The 21,293-nt window shown below is 31.8% G+C and overlaps 2 protein-coding genes and 1 long non-coding RNA gene across 6 annotated transcripts; 1 reads left to right on the forward strand and 2 right to left on the reverse strand.

The window, feature by feature from the left end:
• Positions 1–2,282: 2,282 nt before the first annotated feature.
• LOC122581362 (calcineurin B-like protein 10) lies at positions 2,283–4,713 on the reverse strand. The gene is made up of 9 exons (XM_043753583.1): positions 4,524–4,713; positions 4,240–4,414; positions 4,063–4,145; positions 3,741–3,800; positions 3,449–3,557; positions 3,309–3,361; positions 3,156–3,236; positions 2,960–3,072; positions 2,283–2,531 (listed from the first exon to the last, which is right to left on the reverse strand). Exons 1-9 carry the CDS (start codon positions 4,551–4,553, stop codon positions 2,444–2,446), a joined length of 792 nt encoding a protein of 263 aa, XP_043609518.1. The 5' UTR covers positions 4,554–4,713; the 3' UTR covers positions 2,283–2,443.
• Positions 4,714–11,376: 6,663 nt separating this feature from the next.
• Positions 11,377–12,430, reverse strand: LOC122583356. The gene is made up of 3 exons (XM_043755773.1): positions 12,243–12,430; positions 11,949–12,139; positions 11,377–11,687 (listed from the first exon to the last, which is right to left on the reverse strand). The coding sequence occupies exons 1-3, from the start codon at positions 12,428–12,430 to the stop codon at positions 11,377–11,379; spliced, it is 690 nt and encodes a 229-aa protein (XP_043611708.1).
• A 3,164-nt stretch (positions 12,431–15,594) lies between these two features.
• LOC122582648 lies at positions 15,595–18,952 on the forward strand. 4 transcript variants are annotated; one of them, XR_006321207.1, is made up of 6 exons: positions 15,595–15,695; positions 16,168–16,264; positions 16,682–16,789; positions 17,255–17,382; positions 17,984–18,052; positions 18,242–18,952. It is a non-coding gene; the product is annotated as an uncharacterized LOC122582648 (long non-coding RNA). The 4 variants fall into 4 exon arrangements; XR_006321210.1 differs by having other exon boundaries at positions 15,595–15,691; XR_006321208.1 differs by having other exon boundaries at positions 15,598–15,695; positions 17,302–17,382.
• The last annotated feature ends 2,341 nt before the right edge of the window (positions 18,953–21,293 follow it).

The following is a 21,293-nucleotide window of genomic DNA, read 5'->3' on the forward strand; positions in this document are numbered from 1 at the left end:
AACTCAAAAGTAAAAACAAATTCAAATAATCACCATAAGAAGTTAGTTAATTCCCATTTAAAGCAATGCCAACCTACCAAACTAATGTCTTCGTTATACTGTTTTCTGCTTCTTAATTAAAGCACTTGACGGTGTTTGACGGTGTGTGTATGCCTTGTTTGAATATAATCTTTACTTTTTTAATTGTTTTCTAATACTTTACTTTTGCAATATATACCGATAGATACGGTGAGATATATTAACTGCTAAGGTTAAAAAGGATGAAAGATGTAAGTTTTGAGGTTAGACATAAAACCAATAACGACCCATGAGTTGGGTTAGAAACCATTTGGTGTTGGTTGACATGGAACTTTGACTTTGCCCAATCAAAGTCACTATGACTTTGACCATCTTACCATCTCGCATTAGCATTTGACATCAAGTCAATTTAGAAAAAAAAAACAGAAATGCTATTTTTTTTTCTAGCTTTATGTAGACAAAGCCGCTTTCCCATACGATAATAAAATATGATAAAATGATAAAGAAACAAATAAGAGAATTTAGCAAATATTACATAAATGATGGTTGTTTATTCATATTTATCTATACTATATTATAAAGCAAATAGGGTTTCAATTTTCAACTTTCAACTTTCAATTCAACATTTACTTTCCCAAAATGTCTCTTCTATCAATTATATATTACCAAACACCATTTCTCTTTCATCAAATCTCAACCAATCATCATTTTTTTCTCTCATCCATAAATCATTTACTCCTCCAATTCATTCAAAATATTTTATCTCACAAACCGTACATCAATAAATTATAAAAATTATATGGGTGTTTTTAAAATTTCATGCTCTTTCATTTGAGATATTATTCGATATACTTTCGACGAATTTTTAAATTCGAGGACGGAGCCCGTACGGCTAAGACATTTGGCTATCACACTCTATGACCTATCACCCCATCATCTCACCGCCGCAACGCACGGGTATTTAAATAAAACTTTGACTGAGATATATAATAAAAAACTTCATGTGATCGTTTTCAAACCTTTTCCATTATCATTTTCAAGACGTTTACATAATAAGGTTTGAATATAAGACCTTTTCCATGATCACCGTTGCATCCTTTTTATTAGAATTTGGATTTGGCAATGAAGATGATAAACGGCAGTGGAGTTATGGGATTCGTTTTCGGTCAAAGACTTGATATGCGAATTGATGATGCTAATTTTCCGGGTCTGAAATGTGATCACTCTTTGGGACTCGTTTTATGTCAAACAATATATGTTGTGGAGACTGTTATCTTTTGCATGTGGTGGTCGACATAGAAACTTATGAATTTGCTTAATTAAACGTTAAAATGGCCTTGGCCGCCGATTCACTAAGCACGTCAGCAATCACTTTCTTCAGTAGACATTTAATTACAACAGTAATCTCTATATTTATATGGTTTGTGATATTTTTGAGCTATTATGCAGGGGGGTAAAATCACTTCTTGCTTTTAAACATTTTGATCAACTTAGGATACTCCTTGCTTCATATTAGGTTATGCTTTTATCTTTTTCTTTAGTGTTTCAATCAAAACTGAATCTTTATCGTTAACAGCTTGGCTATGTGGAAAATAGTCAAAGTGGAAAAATGTATGGAATAATTTATATCACCTCTTATAGACAAAATTAAAAGTGTGAATAAGTGGAGCTTAGTCATGGAAGGCAAATTTGACATTAGCTTTAACAGAGGAGCTGTTAGCCTGTTACTATTGATTTAGTTTATTCATCGACTTATTGGAAAATCCAATAACCTTTTTTATTAACAGTTCACTCTTTACCGACTTATTGAAATTTGAAAAGGCTGATAAAGATTTTTTAGAACTGCATATGAGCTTACGTTGAGCTTAGCACATCCCGTATGTTGATGAACTTAAGACCGGTTATAAAAGAAGCTTACGGGCTTTTTAAATTTCACCACACGAAGGCATAATATGTAAAAGATTGCTAAGCCAAGCACCCTCTTAAGTTGTTTTGTTTAGAGAGGTGATTGGGTTCCATAAAATAAGCGTCTTTCCTGTGCGCTATCTATTAAATAAATGATTAGCAGTAAGCATAAAGATATGCACATTTGCTTAATGTATATTTTTGTGAAAATTGGGATTTGCAACCTTAAGTATGTTGTATATTTGCAATGGTTGATTTGTTTTTTTCACATCTTTAATATAAGGACGGAAATTAAGCACCTGTTTTTACTTTATTTTGATTAAACACAATAAGAATGATTACATATTAAATCAATAAAATGAATTAAAATCTTTTTTTATAAAAGATGAAAGGAATATGCTTTCCATTCAAGTAAAAGAATACAAATATCGTAAGAGGAAATATACTTCTAACAAAAAAAATGCCGCCTTTGACTAACCAGTGACTAATAGGCATAATGATCAAAGGCGCCATAGTTGTATCAACACTGAGATTGATAAAAACTTCTGCTGTCAAGGTCATCTACTCCAGTGTTGAATATAAAACTTGGAAAGGCTGTTGTCACATCCCTAACAAATAGATAAAAAGGATTAAAAGGGGTGTACCTTAAATATCCCTTCATAAAGTAAAATTAATAAAGCTTATTCAGTTTTGCCAGTTAATGGGTAATCTCGGATTACAGATCTATCCAGAAAGAAAAGACTTCATTTTGGACACATTTAAAATAGAAAGCTATTACCTATTAGTCAACCATACAACCTGTGCGCTAACAAATAATTCTAACTGATCTGGCACACGTAAAATACAATTTAGTATCAAGATCATAACAGGTTAACATGGGACAAGCAAGTCAAGATTATTTGTTTGGCAGATGTTGATAAAGAAGGGTGTGTAAGAATAGTAACGGAACATTGGGTAAAATCAACATTGAACCAAGACAGTTAACACAACAGGCAATAGTTACTGCTTATTTAAGGACTGGAAGTAACAATGGTACCTAAGAGATGGAAGAGTCATGTTCTTCAGGAGTTGGGGCCGCTGAACCACAAAGTTCCTCCACTCTTCTCTATTGATTCTTCCATCCATATCAGCATCCGCATCTGCAAATGTCTGAGGACGCAAAAGTACAAGCAAAAATCAAAGTTTGTCTCATTTAACAAAAAAAACTGGTTATCAATTCTTAAAAGCATTACATTGTCAATTATTTCTTCTAGAATTTCTTCAGAAAGATGCATCCCAGTTTCCTTTAAAGTGGCAACAATCATTTCTTTAACCTGATTAAAAAAATTGTTGTTAATAATGTGTGCGAGGAAGATTTTCCAAATGGAAAATGATCAAACACTCACTTCTTCCCGTTCTATGTACCCAGTTTGTCTCAAATCATATAATCTAAAAGCAACTGCATAATGGAAAAACAAGAGTAAAAATAGTGCTTTGAAAACACCTGCAAGATCGATCCCCCATGAATTAGGTTCACAAAACTTACAATCAATTTTGTGTTCCGTTGGAGCACATGGATGGAAGATGCTCAATGCATGGACAAACTCCTCAAATTCAATAACCCCATTTTGCTTCTCATCAAATAGATCAAAAACCTACATTTAGAAAACATCGTGATCATTGATTAATCAGGATACATACTAAGATATGCCATTAAAATACATACATGGTCAACATATTTGATATAGTCTCCATTCAAAATCAATCATTCATATGGTGAAAGTGATACCAGAGAAAGTTGCAAAACAGTACTGTGTCACAAGAACGTAAGGATTTACCCTGTTCAAGAAAAGATTATCTCCACCCGCTGAATTAAGCAACGCTAATTGGAGTTCCTCCTTCATATAAAAAACAAGAAAAATATGAGGAACGCGGTATCAACTATCAGGGTTCTCTTAGTGTATTTCATTTGCATAAATCTGATATATTCCCCCAAACCCCATCAGTCCGATTGCGTATCAAGGGAAATTTCAAGTCCTTGCAATGTATTTTCATATGTCTCCAACATACTTGGGCTTTCACATTTTATCAAACTCTAGACTACTGCAAGTCTGCAACTGAATTTACTGGCGCAACATAATATAAAAATTGATAAAATACCTTGTGTATGAGTCCATCATCTATAATCGAACTGCTCAACTTATTAAACAATTCACGCAATGCTTCCACTTCATTAACCGAAACTGAAACAAAATATCCTCTCACATTTAAAACAGAACAACATCATTCCTAACTTAATAAACAATAATCACAAAAAAAAAATGCAAATAAGTATACATGGTGAATTACGAGCCAGACGTGCAATATCCTCATATGTCTGAACAGGCTTAGTTGCACGTCTCCCTTGAGCATTAAAACAAGACGATAAGCTGTAGATTACGATCTCAACTAGCACTGCTAACGGAATTAACGCCGCACAAAGTTTTTCTCCTAGAGTCAGGGAGCTCGATCTCTATATCTCCTAATTCAGATTCATATTTTCAATCTCTCGTAATAACATATATAAGTATAATATGCATAATAATAATTTTTGAAAATAGCAACATATAAAAAGGAAATACCGAGGTTGAGGAGTTCGCAGCACCTCCCATGGTTGCCGGAGAGACTATGTACTGGGATCTGGAATCGTTGCAGAATCGGAATTAGATCTCGACTCACCCAAGTCAACCAATATAATATTTTTACTCGTATTTTTTAGCAGCTATTCTGCTTTTTTCTAAAAATAAGTTTTAGCTAAGGGTCCTGCTATTGTGTGTGGTTGGTGTCGTTTTTTTTTTTAATAAAAGTTAACTCTATCTTCTTATCAAACTACCGGTCAATTTCCAACGTAAAATGAACATAACTAATCAAACATTTGCATTTCATACTAATTCTATTCAAGATTTTTCTTTTGTAATAGGTTAACTTTTACATCAAATTAAAATTAATTACATATCTATACTATATTATAAAGGCAAAACTGTTTGTCTGAATTTTAAGTTTAACATTTATCTATACTTATCTATACTTAGGCTAAAAGGAGTGGGGCTAGCTGGAGATGGGGGATAAAAGCCATGTGGCGCCATGTAAGCAAGAGAGTTTTGATGGGAAGAGGAGGGGTGAGGCAAGTTTGATGTTGGGCGAATTGTAACACTTGTCACATTCCAATCATTTTTTTTTTCACCTTAAATTAATTTTTTTTTTTAAAAACATCTTACTATAAATAAAAAATACAAACATAATAAACTAAAAACTACTTATTAAAGTTCAAATTAATGATTCATAAAGTTCAAACACGCGATTCATAAAGTTCAAACACATGATTAATAAAGTTCAAATACACACCATACAACATATTAGAATAAAAACTAGTCGTCATCGCTAAAGTAGGACTCAACGGTAGGCGACACGTATTCTTCCTCGTCTGCCCTCGTGCGGTTCTCCCATACATGATCCACCAAATCAGCCAATAACATGTTATGTGTTTTTCTGCTTCTAACCACATTTGAGTTCTCTATCCACTTCTCCATTAGAGTTTCTTGCATCCAATATTCCTCGTCCAAAGTCGGGGTCGTGCTCGTAGAAGTCTTGACAGAAAGCTTTGTCTTCATCCTGCAAAATCATGTTATGTAAAATAATCTTACAATACTATTAAACGAGATTCTATGATGACCTAAGAAAATAGTGTTGTCGAGTAATTAGAGTGGCCACGTTAGTATAAAGTGTTGATTTGATGACATAAGATTTTGGTTAGGACTTAGTTAGGAGGTTACTTTGTTTTAACTATTTAGTTAGGTTGGATTTTGTGTTGGTTTGATATTATGTACTATACAAAGGAGGTATTGTAGGTTGATCAGGAACATGTTGCAGGTTTACTTTATATGTTTCCCATGCACAAATTCAAAATTTCCATTTGAATCTTGTAAAAAGCCAACTAATCAATGTACTATCAAATCACAAAGTCAAACAAGAAACTGATTTGTGTTTCTTCCTAAGAAAAGATTTTAGATGGATAAAATATAAGGGCATACTTTCCATTTGAATAACTTCCTTTCATGAGAAGCTTATTTCTCTCTCTCTCTTATAAATTTTCTCATTCACCTTTTCTTTTATTCTTGATCTAAAAATCGGTGCAAATTTGAATAGCTTCTTGCCTTCTTTTTCTTTAGTTATTGATTTCTTTTTCAATTTTTTTGTTATATATTTTGATTATTTTTTTCCTGGTTCTGTTGCTTACAAAAGGACGTGGATTAAAGAAGATATAAATTCTATTTATACTTTTTTTTTTAGGTAAAAAACACATGGATTAAAAGTTTTTTTGAAAATTTGCAACTTTAATATTGAACTTTGAGGTAATCTGGTTCTGTTTGATTCTGGTGCATTTAGTGATAACCATTTAATTTGTTTCCCCAAAAAGGTTTTGTTCTCACTTTTCTCACCTAAAAGATAGTTGAGTTCTATGAATGTGTTACTTCCAAGAGGTCAGGGTAGAATCAGCTTACAGTTGAGTTAGATTATGTTATAGACGGGTTTACATTTAAGTGGTATAAAGTATTATATACGATGTTAACAACTTGTGTTTAGAATAATTATATAACTGGTTTATGTTTAACAGGGATGTTTTAAGTCAGTCGTTGAATGTTGAAATGGCAAAGTCACTACCGCAGAAGCCTAGTAATTATGTTCTCGATTCATCTTCTTTACTAATGATGATGATGCAACAGGTTGGTGCAATGCAGCAAATGCAGTTTCAGCAACCCCTTATAATGCAACAAACCCGAACTTTGGATAGAATGCTCATAATAGTCACGTATGCAAATTTCGGAAGAGAAAGGTAAATAATACTCTTGACTCAAGTGATTGGTATATATTTAGTGTGACTTTTGTAGTCTTTTTATATATAAGTTTTTTATTTATGAATCATTTGCAGAGTTGTATTAAAGGATGTGGTATGAGTAGAAGTAGATACATGTGAAGTTGGAGTACTAGATTGCACACATAAAAGGTATCAACCTTATATAGCCAACCAATTTGACATTTTCTTAACATTATTTGCTTATCAATACTCTAAGTATGCATGTTTCCAAGCAAAAGTGATGAGATAAATCCAAGCAAACAAGTTTATAATGAAAGTTATTAAAAAGGTTTTTTATGTGCATTTATATATAATAATATAATATATTCACAACTAAAAAATCAGTTTCTTACAACACCTACTTACCTATTAATTACCAAATCGAATTATTCCAACACCTATTTTCTATATGTTCAAAGTTATGATCATAATTTTGCAAGTGTCTAACACTTAGACAACTTCTTTGTTTAGTTCGTCTAACATTAAGGGGTTCCTTTATTCGTGTATCATTTATGCAGGTTTTCAAGAATAATGTAATTAACAAGGTCAAACTTGAAGGCTAAGTGTATTTATCCTAATCTTGTTGCATTTTGTAATCTAATCATTTTCTAGAGAAAAGTTGGCAATATTTATCTTTAAGCTTATTTAGTTTAATCAATATTATTTGCATTTTGCAATCAGTGCAAGTACATAAGTTAATGATTTAAGATAAAAATGGACTTTTTGTTACTAAGATCATCAACTTAATAAATGAGAAAATGTTTTTGCAACACAAGAAAGCCCAATGATTCATTTGCTTAATTAGGTACTATTTCATTTTTCATTGTTCTTATAAGAACCAAATCATCAAATTTCAAAGTACAAAAATATACATATCATGAGTAAGCTTTGATAACAGGTTCTAAATGAGTATTGTAATGTCGACTCGACTTAAGCGGAGTCGAAAACTTGAAGATTTGATTATTATGTTTTCATTTGATGAAGTGAAACTTGAGAAGGTTTTGATGATGATTTGCAGGGGGTTGAGGCGATGATGATTTGCAGGGGGGGATTGGAGAAGTTATGTGGACGGTTTCTCATTCCAAAACAAAGTGATCAAAACACTTCACTATAGAGGTTATTCTCGCTCCTTCACCTAATCATATAATTTACCCCGTGTGACGGTGTGAGTAATTATCTTGATAATCAGCTATTTTAATGGAACATGAAGAGAATATTATGAGTATTTTGCCACTCCTTTTTCGGTTTTCATAAGTGTATGCCTAAAAAGTTATTGTAAAGACAATTGTGATGGTGTATTGTTAATGTTTTTGTATGTTTTGTTTTTGTTTTATTGTTGTTTATGTAGTTTTATTATTGTTTGCCGAGTTGTTGTTTAGTACAGCTTTTATGTGTTGTTTGTATGATAATTTTGCTTTGTTTTAGGCCTGTTTTAAGTGTAGTTAAGTGTTGCTTTTAGTGCAGTATTAAGGCTATTTATGCTCCAGTTTTTACGCCTGTTTTAGGTTGTTGTTTAGTGTTGTTTTGATGTAGTTAAATCTTGTTATTAGTGCAATTTTAAGGCCAGCTTTGCTGCAGGTTAGTCCAGTTTTTTGGGGCTGTTTGGGGTTGCTATGTAGTGCTTTTCAAGGTTTTTATTGATAGAGTTTAGTGCAGTTTATTGGATTGTTTTTTCCCGTTTCCCACGTCTCTTTTCTTTGCTCTTTTTGAGACTTTTTTTTTTATTGCTAATTTACAGTTATGACAAGTCAAAATAAAAACTATTGTGGGTGGATGACAGAAAAAGATATAAGGGTTCAAAGTTGATAAGGTTTAGATCCATGTATAAAACTTGAAGTTGATTTAAAAGAGACGACTATGCTAGCTATGGAACTTGAAAAATGACATCATTATCTCAATATGAAAGGTTAAGGCAATTCGAAAGATATAAAGTGATCCAAATAGCGTGCTTTACATTTTGAGATTTGAAAGAATAATAAAGGAAGGATTGGGTGCGGTTTGTGATGTAGGAAAGTTAAGAGAATGAGTAAAGTAGTTATAGCTTATTTTAAATCACTCGCACTATCTACCTTGAACACAGTCCATGATTTCATGTGTAAGAACAATTCATGGGCATAAAACATTTTATTTAGAACTATAAAAGATAGACCAAGAAAAATAATATGGTGTATAACTTTCTCAACCGATGATTTTTTGCGTTTGGTGAACTTGAAGGCTCTAGCTAATCGTAGTTTATCTATCTGTTTGGGTGGTTTTGTATAGTTAGCACTTAAATATATATGAAATTTTGAGATGTGGATAAGATAATGTTTGTAGATTGCATATTAGATATATATGAGGACATGAGGTTTTATAAAGTTGATAAAAAGTGTACCTTAGGTCAACAATTGATGGCGGAAGTTTTAAGACAGTAAAGAAAATGATTTCTTAAGGCTACAAGTCTTTTAGGAACTATGAGATATTGTTGTACACATTATTACATAGCTTCTTATGTGCGTTTTATGAAGTTTCTTTGAGATTCTATAAATTTTATCAGCTAGATTTATCATGTGGAATAGTCAGATAGACTTCATGTGTGGAACCACACAATATCTAAAACTGTTTTTTATTTAACTTTTTGATGCAATGTTGTGTGTGTATTCAGCCTTATACACGAGGTGTCCTTGGATGGTGCGGCCTCGCAACCATATCTTGCAAGCCATTGCTTAGTTTGTAGCTGGGCAAAAGGTCTAGGGTAAGCTACATGGAATTTGATGCTAAATGCATATCAATACCTTTTTAAAGGTACTTGCAACAATATGAAAAAAAGGCACAAGATGGTTTCTAACCATTTTCAGTGATGTGCTCTATATTGGGGTGGTCGTTGTCTTCTGTCAATTTCTTTTCTATGCAATTTATTTTAAAAATAAAACTGCTAGCTTTTCTTCTTTGTGGCAGTGCTTTTGATTACTATGTTTTGTAAATTTTGAACTCCAGGAAACCGATGTCAAAAAGTTTCATTTTGAAGTAGTTAAGATTCTTCTTCTTTTTTTTTTGTTATGAATGGTTGTTAGTGTCAAATGCTATTACTTTTCGTATCACAAACTACTTCAAACTAATAAATTGCTAATAGTGCTTTATCATTTAACTAGATTATACCCGTCAGACGGGAACACCAAAAATATTACGTAATTACTAACTACTTATGTATATCATTTTATCAAATGATAAATCAAATCAAATGAAAAGATATGAAAAGATCATGTAAATATAATAAAAGATAATTAAATCTACTTTTATAATGAGGTTTAAATGAAACAGATCGATGAAATTCACCAAACATGTTTTACATTATTGTACTGTACAACACCTTAATGTATAATTGACAGAAAGAATAAAATAACATATAATATGATTGTAACCAGTACAAATATGTAACTGATGAAGTTGTCATACGTACTTAGATGAAATATGTAATGTCAAAAACAATTTAAAACTATATGTTGAAAAAGGCTACATGATTACACAACCCTGCGTCAACAATATAAATTATATTGAATATACATTAACTAATAACAAAAATTCAAAACGTATTCTTCATGTTACTACTGCCATTATAAAAAAGTCAAATTAGCTCAAGTGACTAAAATTTGCTATCTCCTATCGCTTATCTCTTATCTCTCCTAAAGGAGATTAATGACTGACCTCTGAAAAGTGTGCTGTCAAGAAACTACCTTGGGCTTATTATCATTTGATCGAGGATATAAATCAGTATGTAGGCAAAGCTGACGTTTAAGCAAATGAGCGATCCACATACTAAAAATGACTTTAATGATGATTTTTGTGTGTATTTGAAGGTGACTTAAAGTGTGTCTAGGTTATGACTATAAACTTTAATATTAATATATTTATCTTTAGTTAAGTGTTTGATTTTGATGTATTTAGCGATAACCATATCTTTACTTCTCATCACTGTTTCACAAGTCTTTTACGTACTCTAGCACTATAAATGTGTTGATCGATGTAGATAAAGAGGTTATAGTTGTTAAACTTTTACAATCTGATTATTCTTTTTACATTTTAAGTTATAAGGTATCTTATCATTTCTTAAGTTATAATCAATACATGTAATTAATGAATTTTTTTTGTCCGTCGTTAGATAAATATGTAGCGTCAACAAAATTTTATATCAATGTTTATCAATTGACCGTGTTTCTACACGGGTTTAAAGCTAGTACATGTATATAACACGTCATGCATCCTTTCTTTGGTCCAAAACCGTGATGGAAAACTAAAAACATTCCAACGCTTCTTCAACACGCCAAAAGCTCGCTCAATATCCTTTCTCGCTGACTCCAGTTTTTTCTTGAAGTATTTTCTTTTGTCATCATGTGGGTCGGTAAATGACTTCACGAATGTAGCATACTCTGGATAGATGCCATCACTCAAATAATATTCAGCTTTGTAATAATTGTCGTTTGTATAAAAATGAGCTGCAACTTATAACTTTAATACGTTATAATCATATAATGTTGAAGTTTATACTAATTATAATGTCAAATTTTATAATTCTAACCTGTAGGTGCCAACCCGGAAATAAGTCATTCAAGTATGTGCGACGACTCAAATACGTTGATGTCCTTGTTTGAAACTTGCTGCCCAAAATAAGCGTTCCAAATCCACAAATCAGTCGATGCGACAACCTGAAGTATCATGGACGGCTGCCCAATATCCCCTCGTGTATGCGTACCACGCCATGCGGTAGGACACATCTCCCACGCCCAATGCATGCAATCAATACTACCTATCATGCCCGGGAAACCATGTAGCTGCTCATGCGCATCATAAAGCCGTTGTACATCGCTAGAAGTAGGTCTACGTAGAAAGGTCGACCCATATATACTCCTAACACCTAAAAAAATTGTAAAACTACGTAACTAAATTATAATAACTAAGTTATAATAAAATGTAAAGCTACGTAACTAAGTTATAATAACTAAGTTATAATAAAATGTAAAACTACGTAACTAAGTTATAATAAAATGTAAAACTACGTAACTAAATTATACAGTAATAACTAAGATATAATAAAATGTAAAGCTACGTAACGATGTTATAATAACTAAGTTATATAAAAATGTAAAACTACGTAACTAAAATATTAGATTGATACCTTCACAAAAGTTGGCCAGTGACTCTCGTAAAACCCTTTCAGACATCTCGAAATTTTCGTCAAACGAGTCGACAGTACTGCCGTAGGCTAGTTGACGAAGCGCCGCAATACACTTTTGTATCCCGGTGAAACCTAACTTCCCACAAGCATCGTATCTTTGTTGGAAGTACATATAATTCTCTTCCAAATATCTTGTTATTTGCAAAAATAAACGTTTACTCATACGGTAGCGCTTCCTAAACTCTCTCGGTGGATCAACCGTTCGTTTGCCTCATGCCGTCTCCAATCTAGGACCGCCCTACGCCTACAACCGGGAACACGTGGTATTGGTGCGCCCCCTCCTCTTCTTCTTCTTCTTCTATTGCGGCTTCTAACATCGTGTTTATCGTCAAAACGGTTGTTTGCTCAATAGCCTCGTCTAGATCGATTGAACCACCACTTGACGAAGAACTAAAAGATGAAAAGTCATCGATATCTTCCATATTTGTTAAATAATGTAGTTTTTTTTTGTATAATTTTTGGAAGGGATGTTGGTTTTGTTTTAGTTTTGTGTTGGTTTAATATAGATGGGTAGTATATATAGGATGAAAAGGGAAAAAAATTGGAAAGTAACCGTTGGGGTGGAATATCACGGAAATCAATAGTTTGGTCAAAGGCATATTGGGTGAGATATAAATTCCGCCAGAAGGGGGGAGGGGAGCAATCGGAGGACGGGATTGGTGTGCTGGGCAAGTTTTGGGGCGAGAAGGAGGGGATTCCACCCCACTCCTGATAGCTTTATAAAGCAAAAAGTCATTTTCTAAACTTTAAGTTCAACATTTACATTCCCAAAATGTCCATCTATCAATTCTATATTTACCTAAAATAACTATATTACTCTTTCTTTCTCCTAAAATCTCAACCAATCATTTTTTTTCTCTCTCCTCCATAAATCATTTATTACTCCAATTCATTCAAAAATCTTTTATCTCAAAAATCGTACATCGATAAATTATCAAAATTATATGGGTGTTTTTAAAATTCCATGCTCTTTCATTAGAGATGTCATTCGATATACTTTTTACAAATTTTTAAATTCAAAGACAGAACCCGTACGGTTAAGGCATTTTACTATCACACTCTATGACCTATCACCCCCGTTATCTCACCGCTGTAACGCGCATGTACTTACTCTCGTCCTTATATACTTCTCCATCCCAATTAAAATATTTTGACTTTTGAAGTCTTTATCTCGTAACTCTGACCATAAATTTTTTCGTGTGTGTTATACCATAATTAATGTAAAATATATGAATAGTTTGAGTTTTAGGTGTACTTTTCATTGATATAACTTTCATTAAGTATTATGTTATAAAAACAAATATTACAGCCAAAAATAGAGAAAAAAAAATAAACAAGCCAAATTTGGACATTTAAATTGGGACGAAGGGAGTAAATATGAATTCTATCTACAATTTATATTATATCACTACCAGACGTATATTTACGGATTTACTTACTTCATATACACGGAAGTGTTACGAATTTTGACCTTTGTACCCATAAATTTATTTCATTTGTTCATTTATTTTATTTTCCTCTACATTCCAATAAAATATACATCCATTACCCACTAATTGGATGGGAAACCCCTGACTCTATGTATCATTTGGTATCCACTAATCCCCCAGACAGGCTAGTGTCCAGGTAAATCTCAAGTCTCAACCACTTAATAATCCATTGATTAACTCAAATATGACTTTGGCAAGACTCGAACCCAAGATCCTCCTGGGAAGTAGCGGTTGGTGGCCACTTGGTACTCGCACGTTGCGGCGGTGAGATGGTAGGGATGATAGGTCATAGGAGGTGATAAGTCACAGAGTGTGATAGCCAAATTCCTTAGCCGTACGGGCTCCGCCATCGGATTTAAAAATTCGTCGAAAGTATATCGAAGACCTCTCTAATAAAAGAGCATGAAATTTTAAGAACACCCATATAATTTTTATAATTTATCGATGTACGGTTTTGAGATAAAAGATTTTGAATGAATTAGAAGAACAAAACGATTTATGGAAGATAGAGAAAAATGAGTGGTTGAGATTTGAGGCAAGAGAAAAAAATGAGTGGTTGGGATTTCTTATAATGTTATTATGAGTAAGAAACAGGGGTATTTTGGGGTTTTCAACTATTTAAAGTTGAAAAAATGAGGGAACAAATGCTTTATAATGTAGTAAAGATAGTGAAACGAATTTGGTATAATAACAATTTAACTTTAGTACACGAATGACTTGACAATATTTTTTGTTTCGATGGTCTTTAGGATCACGGTTATGATCAAATTCTTTGGTAGTCTAACATTGTTAATGAAAAGTAAGCAGAAGAAACAGTGGCGAAGCTAGAAATTTTTGAGTGGGGGGTCAGGATCTAATTTTTTTTTTCCTAACGCTATTTTTCGGGTAATATGTTCAGGTCGATGATTTGATTCGGGTCGGGCCGGGTCAAAAATTAAATACTATTATTATAAAAAAAATGTTCCAATCACTAAAAAACTAAACACTTGTCCAAGACAAAAGTAAACATTAAAAAAGAGACAAACGGTTGGTAGTTAGTTCGATTCAATGAAGTTATGGGCTAAGTAAGTAATTAGGTTATGGGTTTTAGTTTGGGCTAAATAATTTTGAATGGGCTTATGTAAAATGTAATGGATCAATTATATTGCTTGGTATATAAAAAAAATTTCACAATTAAAATGGATCAAGAAATTTCTACACGAAACATATATACCCCTACATCGTAAAAAAAAATTTAGAGGGTTGGACACCCCTCCCTGCCCTATGGTAGCTACGCCCTTGAGAAGAAACTAATAAAGATATCAAAATCTATAGTATATTATAAAGCAAATTTCCCGTGTCTAAATTTTAAGTTTTAACATTTACTTTTCCAAAATGCCCGACTATCTATTCAATATTTACCTAAAAAAATATATTACTCTTTCTCTCTCCTCAAATCTCAATAAATCATTTTTTTTCCTCTCTCCCCCATAAATCATTTATTCCTCCATTTCATTCAAAATCTTTTATTTCAAAAACCGTACATCGATAAATTATAAAAATTATATGAGTGTACTTAAAATTTCATATTTCTTTCATTAGAGATGTCATTCGATATACTTTTGATGAATTTTTAAATTCGATAGCGGAGCCCGTACGGTTAAGGCATTTGGCTATCACACTCCTATCACACTTTATGACCTATCACCCCACCATCTCACCGCCGCAATGCACTGGTACTTACTCTCGTTCACTTTAATGTACATTATATCCATTAAACTAGAAAACTGATGTCGCCCTATAATATAGAGTAATGACCTCTAAAATGTGCCTAAAAATATATGCCTAGTCTATGGTTTGTATATTTTCAGTTTATTCTTTACTATTGATTTTGCCACATGTCAATTATTCATTTATAGGCACATTAAAGATTGTCCTACAATATAAATGCCGATAATTAACTACAGGGAAATGTTGAAATATATGAATGAAAAAAAAAGAAAACGTGAATAGGAGGTCAAAGATGTCAAACACACGGATCTTTATTATGGATATGACACACACACGACACACGGATCTTAATCAAACTTCCAAGGATCTATATATACATACAAAAATCCCCCCTTTCATACTAAAGGAGGAAACTCATGTAACATCACAAGTTTGAGGTGTCAACGAAAGAGCTCTGCCACATAGGATCTATGATGTCAAGTTGTAGGTATTTTATGGTGTTTTTAGTGTGTGTGGGGGTGTTTTTTGGGAGAGAGAAAAGGCAGGTTTTCAAATATGGGTTTGGCGGGAGTAGGCTGGTTAGGTGTGAAGGTGGCAGAGTGACGGAGAGTAGGAAATTTGAATTTTGAAAATGAAAAAGAAATAGATTAGAGGGAGAATAGAGAAAGAAGTAATAAAATAAAAAGGTAGGTGTCAGATTTTGTTTTTCACATCTTTTCCTTTTAACTCTCTCAAAAACAACCACGCATTAATATAATATCTCTCATCTTTGGGTTTATAACATTATGTGTGGTTAATTGATTAGAACAATAGATATAAATTTCAGGGTTTGATGACAATAGATATAACCGGAATGCAAGTGTTTGGAGTTAATTCATTGTCATTATCTCTATATCTATATCGATATTTATATATCTTTACATATCTATTGATTTCATAGATTTTTTTTATTTTTACAGATTTTAGAGGTAAAATCAAGCTTCAAGAATGCAGCACCTTTAAGTGTTTTTATAGTTTTTGTAACAAAGAAGAAAAAAGTGATAGCTAAATGTATTGGTAAGTTTTTTTTTAACTGATTTATTTATATCTTGGCAATTTTAAGGTGATTTTTGTTGTTTTTTTAGTTTGTATGACATTATTTAATTCAAGTGTACAATATCATCTTTGTCCAAGTTTGGGTTTGAGAAATGCAAAAAAGATGTTTGATAAAATGCTTGAAAGAAGATGATAAACATGAAGGACTTGAAAGAAGATGGATGGTGCTGCCTTCCAAGTGTTCGATGTGATGTCTCAAAAAGACATATAATCATATTGTGTTGTTTTGAGTGTTCTGTTTCCTTTAACAAAGTTATAAACAACCAAACGAAACACATCCATGAAATCCTCCAAATCAAGTTATACAAGTTTTGATTGTTTGTCTCATAAATTTTTAATATATCACCAACATTCTAATGTCTTATATGACAATTGCAGCCCCTGTGCAAGAGTAATACAGAGACCAGAAGCAGCTTCACATCTCATTAGCTTGAAAACATTGGCTAGAAACGAAAATAAAGATCGCTAAAAGTTAGTGTTTATAAGGTTAGTGTTTATAGAGTTTTTTATATCTATGTTTTTCTCAATTTATTATATGGTTTCTGGTATGAACACAAGAAGTGGGTATTTGGAAGAAAATTTTAGTTTTTTTCGTTTAAAGGATGAGGATAGATGATTGAATCAACCATTTGTCACATTTCGAGTTTTTAAAAGTGTTGTTTATCTATTTATGTGTTTAGTACTTGCAGGAAGTTTATCACAATTATGTCTTCTTTTCTTATTTAAAGTGTTTTTTTAGTCATAATGAATACATGAATTTGACGGTTTTGTGTTAATCTTTAAGAGGGCTTAATGTGAAAGATATTTAAGGACTCAAATGGTTTTTGTGGCTGATAGGTTAGATCCTGCTGTGTAAAAGTTACAATTTTCGTTGCTGCTAATATTTTGTTTTCTTTATGATTGACTTTATGCGATTTCTCTTATTACCACATATTTCTCCGGATGGTTTAGGTACAATAAAGACTGACGTCTATGCATTTGGTGCTGTTCTTTTTTAGTTGATATCAGGAAAAGAAGCCATTACACGAACAAGAGTTGTTATTAAGAAAAACTCTAAGAGACTGTCGTTGGCATTCATTGTAAGCTCACTTGTCATCTTATTTAAAGCCCTGTCTTTGTTACATGGAGTAACAACTACAATAAAATGAATAGAAGCCATGAGAGGTGATTTGGTTGTTGTTGTTGGAAGGTATATTACTCTTCAGCACCAATATTGTTTACATATAATCCACCAAATATTCAAATCATCTTCTATGGATAACTAGGTTAGTCATTGCTAAAAACAAGAATGTTACGGTTACTACTATAAACTAAGTATAACTGGGCCAACTTGGTTCGGGATGTAGTATCTATCGTGGGTTTGTTGTTGTTGTTGTGGTTGTTCAATTGAAACACCAGGAGCTCAGGTTGTAGTTCGCTCAGGTTGTAGTTCATGCCAGGACTGATTGAGATGCAATCAGTAGATGTATACGGATCGAGGTATAGTTACTGAGGAAATTAAGTGAGCAACAATCCATGAATTCATGTATATTAGCATATGTAATCGTATGGTGAATATACGAGCATAATGCAGCTACAGACATTGTTCGAGTGGACAAACATTGATTTTTACTTATGTTTAGTAGACAAACATTGTAATTATCAAGTCCTTGCTTACATTATCAGGTGAATACATTGCAGGGGAATTGGATAGGACTCCTGGAGAGATTTTTATGAAACTTAAAGAAGTCAGGAATAAGATCGTGTAAGGTAAAACGTTTGTGTCTCTTTACTTTTATATGCATTTGGATGACTCAAAAATAGTAATATATATTTATCATTTATATACCGATGGCTCAATGATAGTAAAATAACTTTCTTACTTTGTTTGTGGTTAAGTAGATTTTTGTATATTTATTAAAAAAATTTAACTAAACTTTTTGTGATGTGGAAATCCAGTGTATAGCGGGAGGATCCATTGCCATCTCAAAACAAGAAATTCTGGATATGGACGAGTGAAAGCTACATGGCTGTTTACTGTGCTGAAGTGCTTGAGTTGTAAGGAAATGCTAGCGAAGATTTGAAAGTGAAGAGCATCACTCCGAGGCACTTGCGATTAGTAATTTGTGGTGATGAAGAACTTGACACAGGGTTGTAAGGGATGTCATTCGCAGAGTAAACAACCAATAAAGTAAGTCAAAGTCCAACTATAAGAACAAAGAAGATAAAGTTTAAAGTGTTAACGTACAGGTTGCTTTATTTAAACAAAAAACTTACTTATTGGGTTTTAAATTCTAATGATTTTAGTACATCAACTATAAGAACAAAGAAGATAAAGTTTAAAATGTTAAGGTACAGGTTGGTTACCGGTGAAAAGAAGATAAGTTTGGAGGCCGGGATTGTGAAAAAAATTTACAGCGTAATGGTGTAGAAAAGATAAGAGGTACTGTTATGATTTGCAGGCTAATGGTTTACCTTTTATTTTCGCATAAGCAAATCCATGGCTTAATTATGTCTTTACATTTGTGTATATATGTTGCTTTATGATCTAAACATATGGGTTATTTGTTTTGTATATATATGTTGCTTCATGCTTCAAATTTCTCTTTGCTATGTAAAAAGATGGTCACACAATGGTCAGTAAAAAAATTTCTTTTATTTTGCTTTCAATTTGCATATTGTGTACTCCTTTTTAGCACCCAGATTTTAATATAATGAAGCTTCTGCTCATTTTTAAAGCTACAAATTAAGAAATTCATATTAAGAATCTTATAGATAAAGACATGATTTTCTTTATAAATAACCGTCAATGTGTATATACAGATAATAGTCAATTATAAAAAATTATTTTTCAAACTATGTTTTTGATAAATTGATTTTAGACTTGTAATTGCTATATTTAAAAAAAAGTGCTATATTACCAAAATAACTATAAACAATTTTATTAAAAGTGCAACTGACGGATACTCGCTGAAGTGTCACTGGCATGGTTCACTGGAATGACTGCTGAAGCTTGACTGGCTAGCTTCACTGCAAGTAGTCGCTGAAGTGTCGCTGCCACTTGCTCGCTGAAGGATTAGTTGTTGTTCCAGATACTTGCTGATAGAAGTTCTTGCTGATAGATTCCAGACATCAGTAGCACTTATTTAACATGTTTTGCTACTAATACGCTTAATGTCTTATATAAATTTCGGCTTAATATATTTTGTTACTATCTGTAATATCTAATGTACAACTCCTACTTTGTCCGGTTTATATCTAATCCTATTTCATTACTTTCAAATTATATATAGCTAATATATTTTAGTGTTAAATTTCGTTGTTTTGAAATCGATCCGCGGTTTCTCGCGGGATAAAAATCTAGTATATTACAAACAGAGATCTATAAACATACGTACCTACACATGTATATAACACATAGTTGACGGAGGTTGACTGAAGAGACGGGCACCGAAAGCATGTGTTTGTGTGTGTGTTTTTTTTATTTGGATAGTGTGTGTGTGTTTTTTTCTTTTCTATTTGGAAAGTAACAAGGTTTGATATGGGGAGTGTGCGTTTGTATTTAAAACTTGCTTTTAGTCTATTACACGATTTATTTTTTCAAAACGGTATTTTATTTTTACTTAAAATTGCTCGTATAATTTTTGAAACAATCATGTTAATTGACCTTATATAAATGTAAAATTTGAGATTCAAGTGGATACTCTCGAAATTAAAAATAGTATTATCTTTTTAATTTTATATTGCAATTGAACTATTTTACACAGAGTAGAAAGGGATAACCGGATAATCACAATATACCTTATTGTAATTCTTTAGTCCCGCAACTTCCATTTTTTTAAGGCTGAATTTGATTAAATAAATAATGAGAATGGACACCATGGTTGATAGGATCTTAATCTTATCTTAATCTTAATATATATTATAAGACAGTTGAATTAATGATTAATTAATTAATCACATTGTTCGATTTTATCAAATTGACTTTTGATGATGTCATCATTTAGATAAACTACAAATTAAAAATCATAATAATCATTATCTAAATATATTATTATATTAATATTTATATTAATTTGTAGAAAAAGTCTTATTAATTTACACTTTTTTGTTTTCCATCAATAGTTTACACTTTTTAGCCTTGAATACTTCATTTATATTTATTTTTAGCCATTAACTTGAGAGAAATTTTTTAAATTTACAATCATTTAATTAAATAAAAAAAATTTAACATATGAAATATTTTCTACAAAAAATAATTTGAAAACCTAATGACTTGTTAACAAATATTAGAAGAATCCTAATTGTTATCAAAGAACATAAAATAATCCTAATTGTTATCATTTATCATAGAATAAGTGATTGAAAATAAACATATGCGTGTTATGAACGCGTATCATGATTAAATACATGTACTTGAATGTCAAGTACAGGATCACAAATATGTTTATATTTTAATTTTTAATTATTTTTCCTAATGATATCACATTATGAGTATATCTATTTCAAAATATTCTATAATAAAGAAATTATTATATATAACATATGTCTTGTGGAATGACTACGACAAATAATTTCATTAATATGTCTAGGCTAATAATGACAGTGAATAACCTATGATTATTGTACTATAACTTGCAAAATATAACACTTAAAACCGTGTTTTTTTAAAATTGTAAGCTTTTATGAATTAAATGTATGAAGATCTAATATTGTTAATATCGTAAATTTCGTGTCCAGTGTTAGACACGGGTCTACAATCTAGTATATACTATAAGACAGTTGAACTAATGTCTTATTAACCAATCACATTGCTCAATTTCATCAATTTGACTTTTGATGATGTCATCATTTAGATAAACTACAAATTAAAAATCCTAATAATTATTATCCAAATATATTATTATACTAGTGCTTAGGCCCGTCCATTTGACGGGTAGTTTCAAAATATATAAATATTATAATAGTTGTGAAACAAAAAATGTATGACAAATGTCACAACTTAATAAAT

This window comes from Erigeron canadensis, chromosome 9 (genome assembly GCF_010389155.1).
Source record: "Erigeron canadensis isolate Cc75 chromosome 9, C_canadensis_v1, whole genome shotgun sequence".
NCBI lineage: Eukaryota > Viridiplantae > Streptophyta > Magnoliopsida > Asterales > Asteraceae > Erigeron > Erigeron canadensis.

Excerpts from the sequence above, each read along its gene's own strand:
- LOC122581362 (XM_043753583.1), bottom strand. The coding sequence starts at position 4,553 with ATGGGAGGTGCTGCGAACTCCTCAACCTCG. Across the intron at positions 4,415-4,523 it reads CTGCGAACTCCTCAACCTCG|AGATCGAGCTCCCTGACTCT; the intron begins GTATTTCCTTTT and ends TAGGAGATATAG. Across the intron at positions 4,146-4,239 it reads TCTGGCTCGTAATTCACCAT|TTTCGGTTAATGAAGTGGAA; the intron begins GTATACTTATTT and ends ATTTTGTTTCAG.
- LOC122583356 (XM_043755773.1), bottom strand. The coding sequence starts at position 12,430 with ATGGAAGATATCGATGACTTTTCATCTTTTAGTTCTTCGTCAAGTGGT. Across the intron at positions 12,140-12,242 it reads CCGGTTGTAGGCGTAGGGCG|ATATTTGGAAGAGAATTATA; the intron begins GTCCTAGATTGG and ends GCAAATAACAAG. Across the intron at positions 11,688-11,948 it reads ACTGGCCAACTTTTGTGAAG|GTGTTAGGAGTATATATGGG; the intron begins GTATCAATCTAA and ends CAATTTTTTTAG.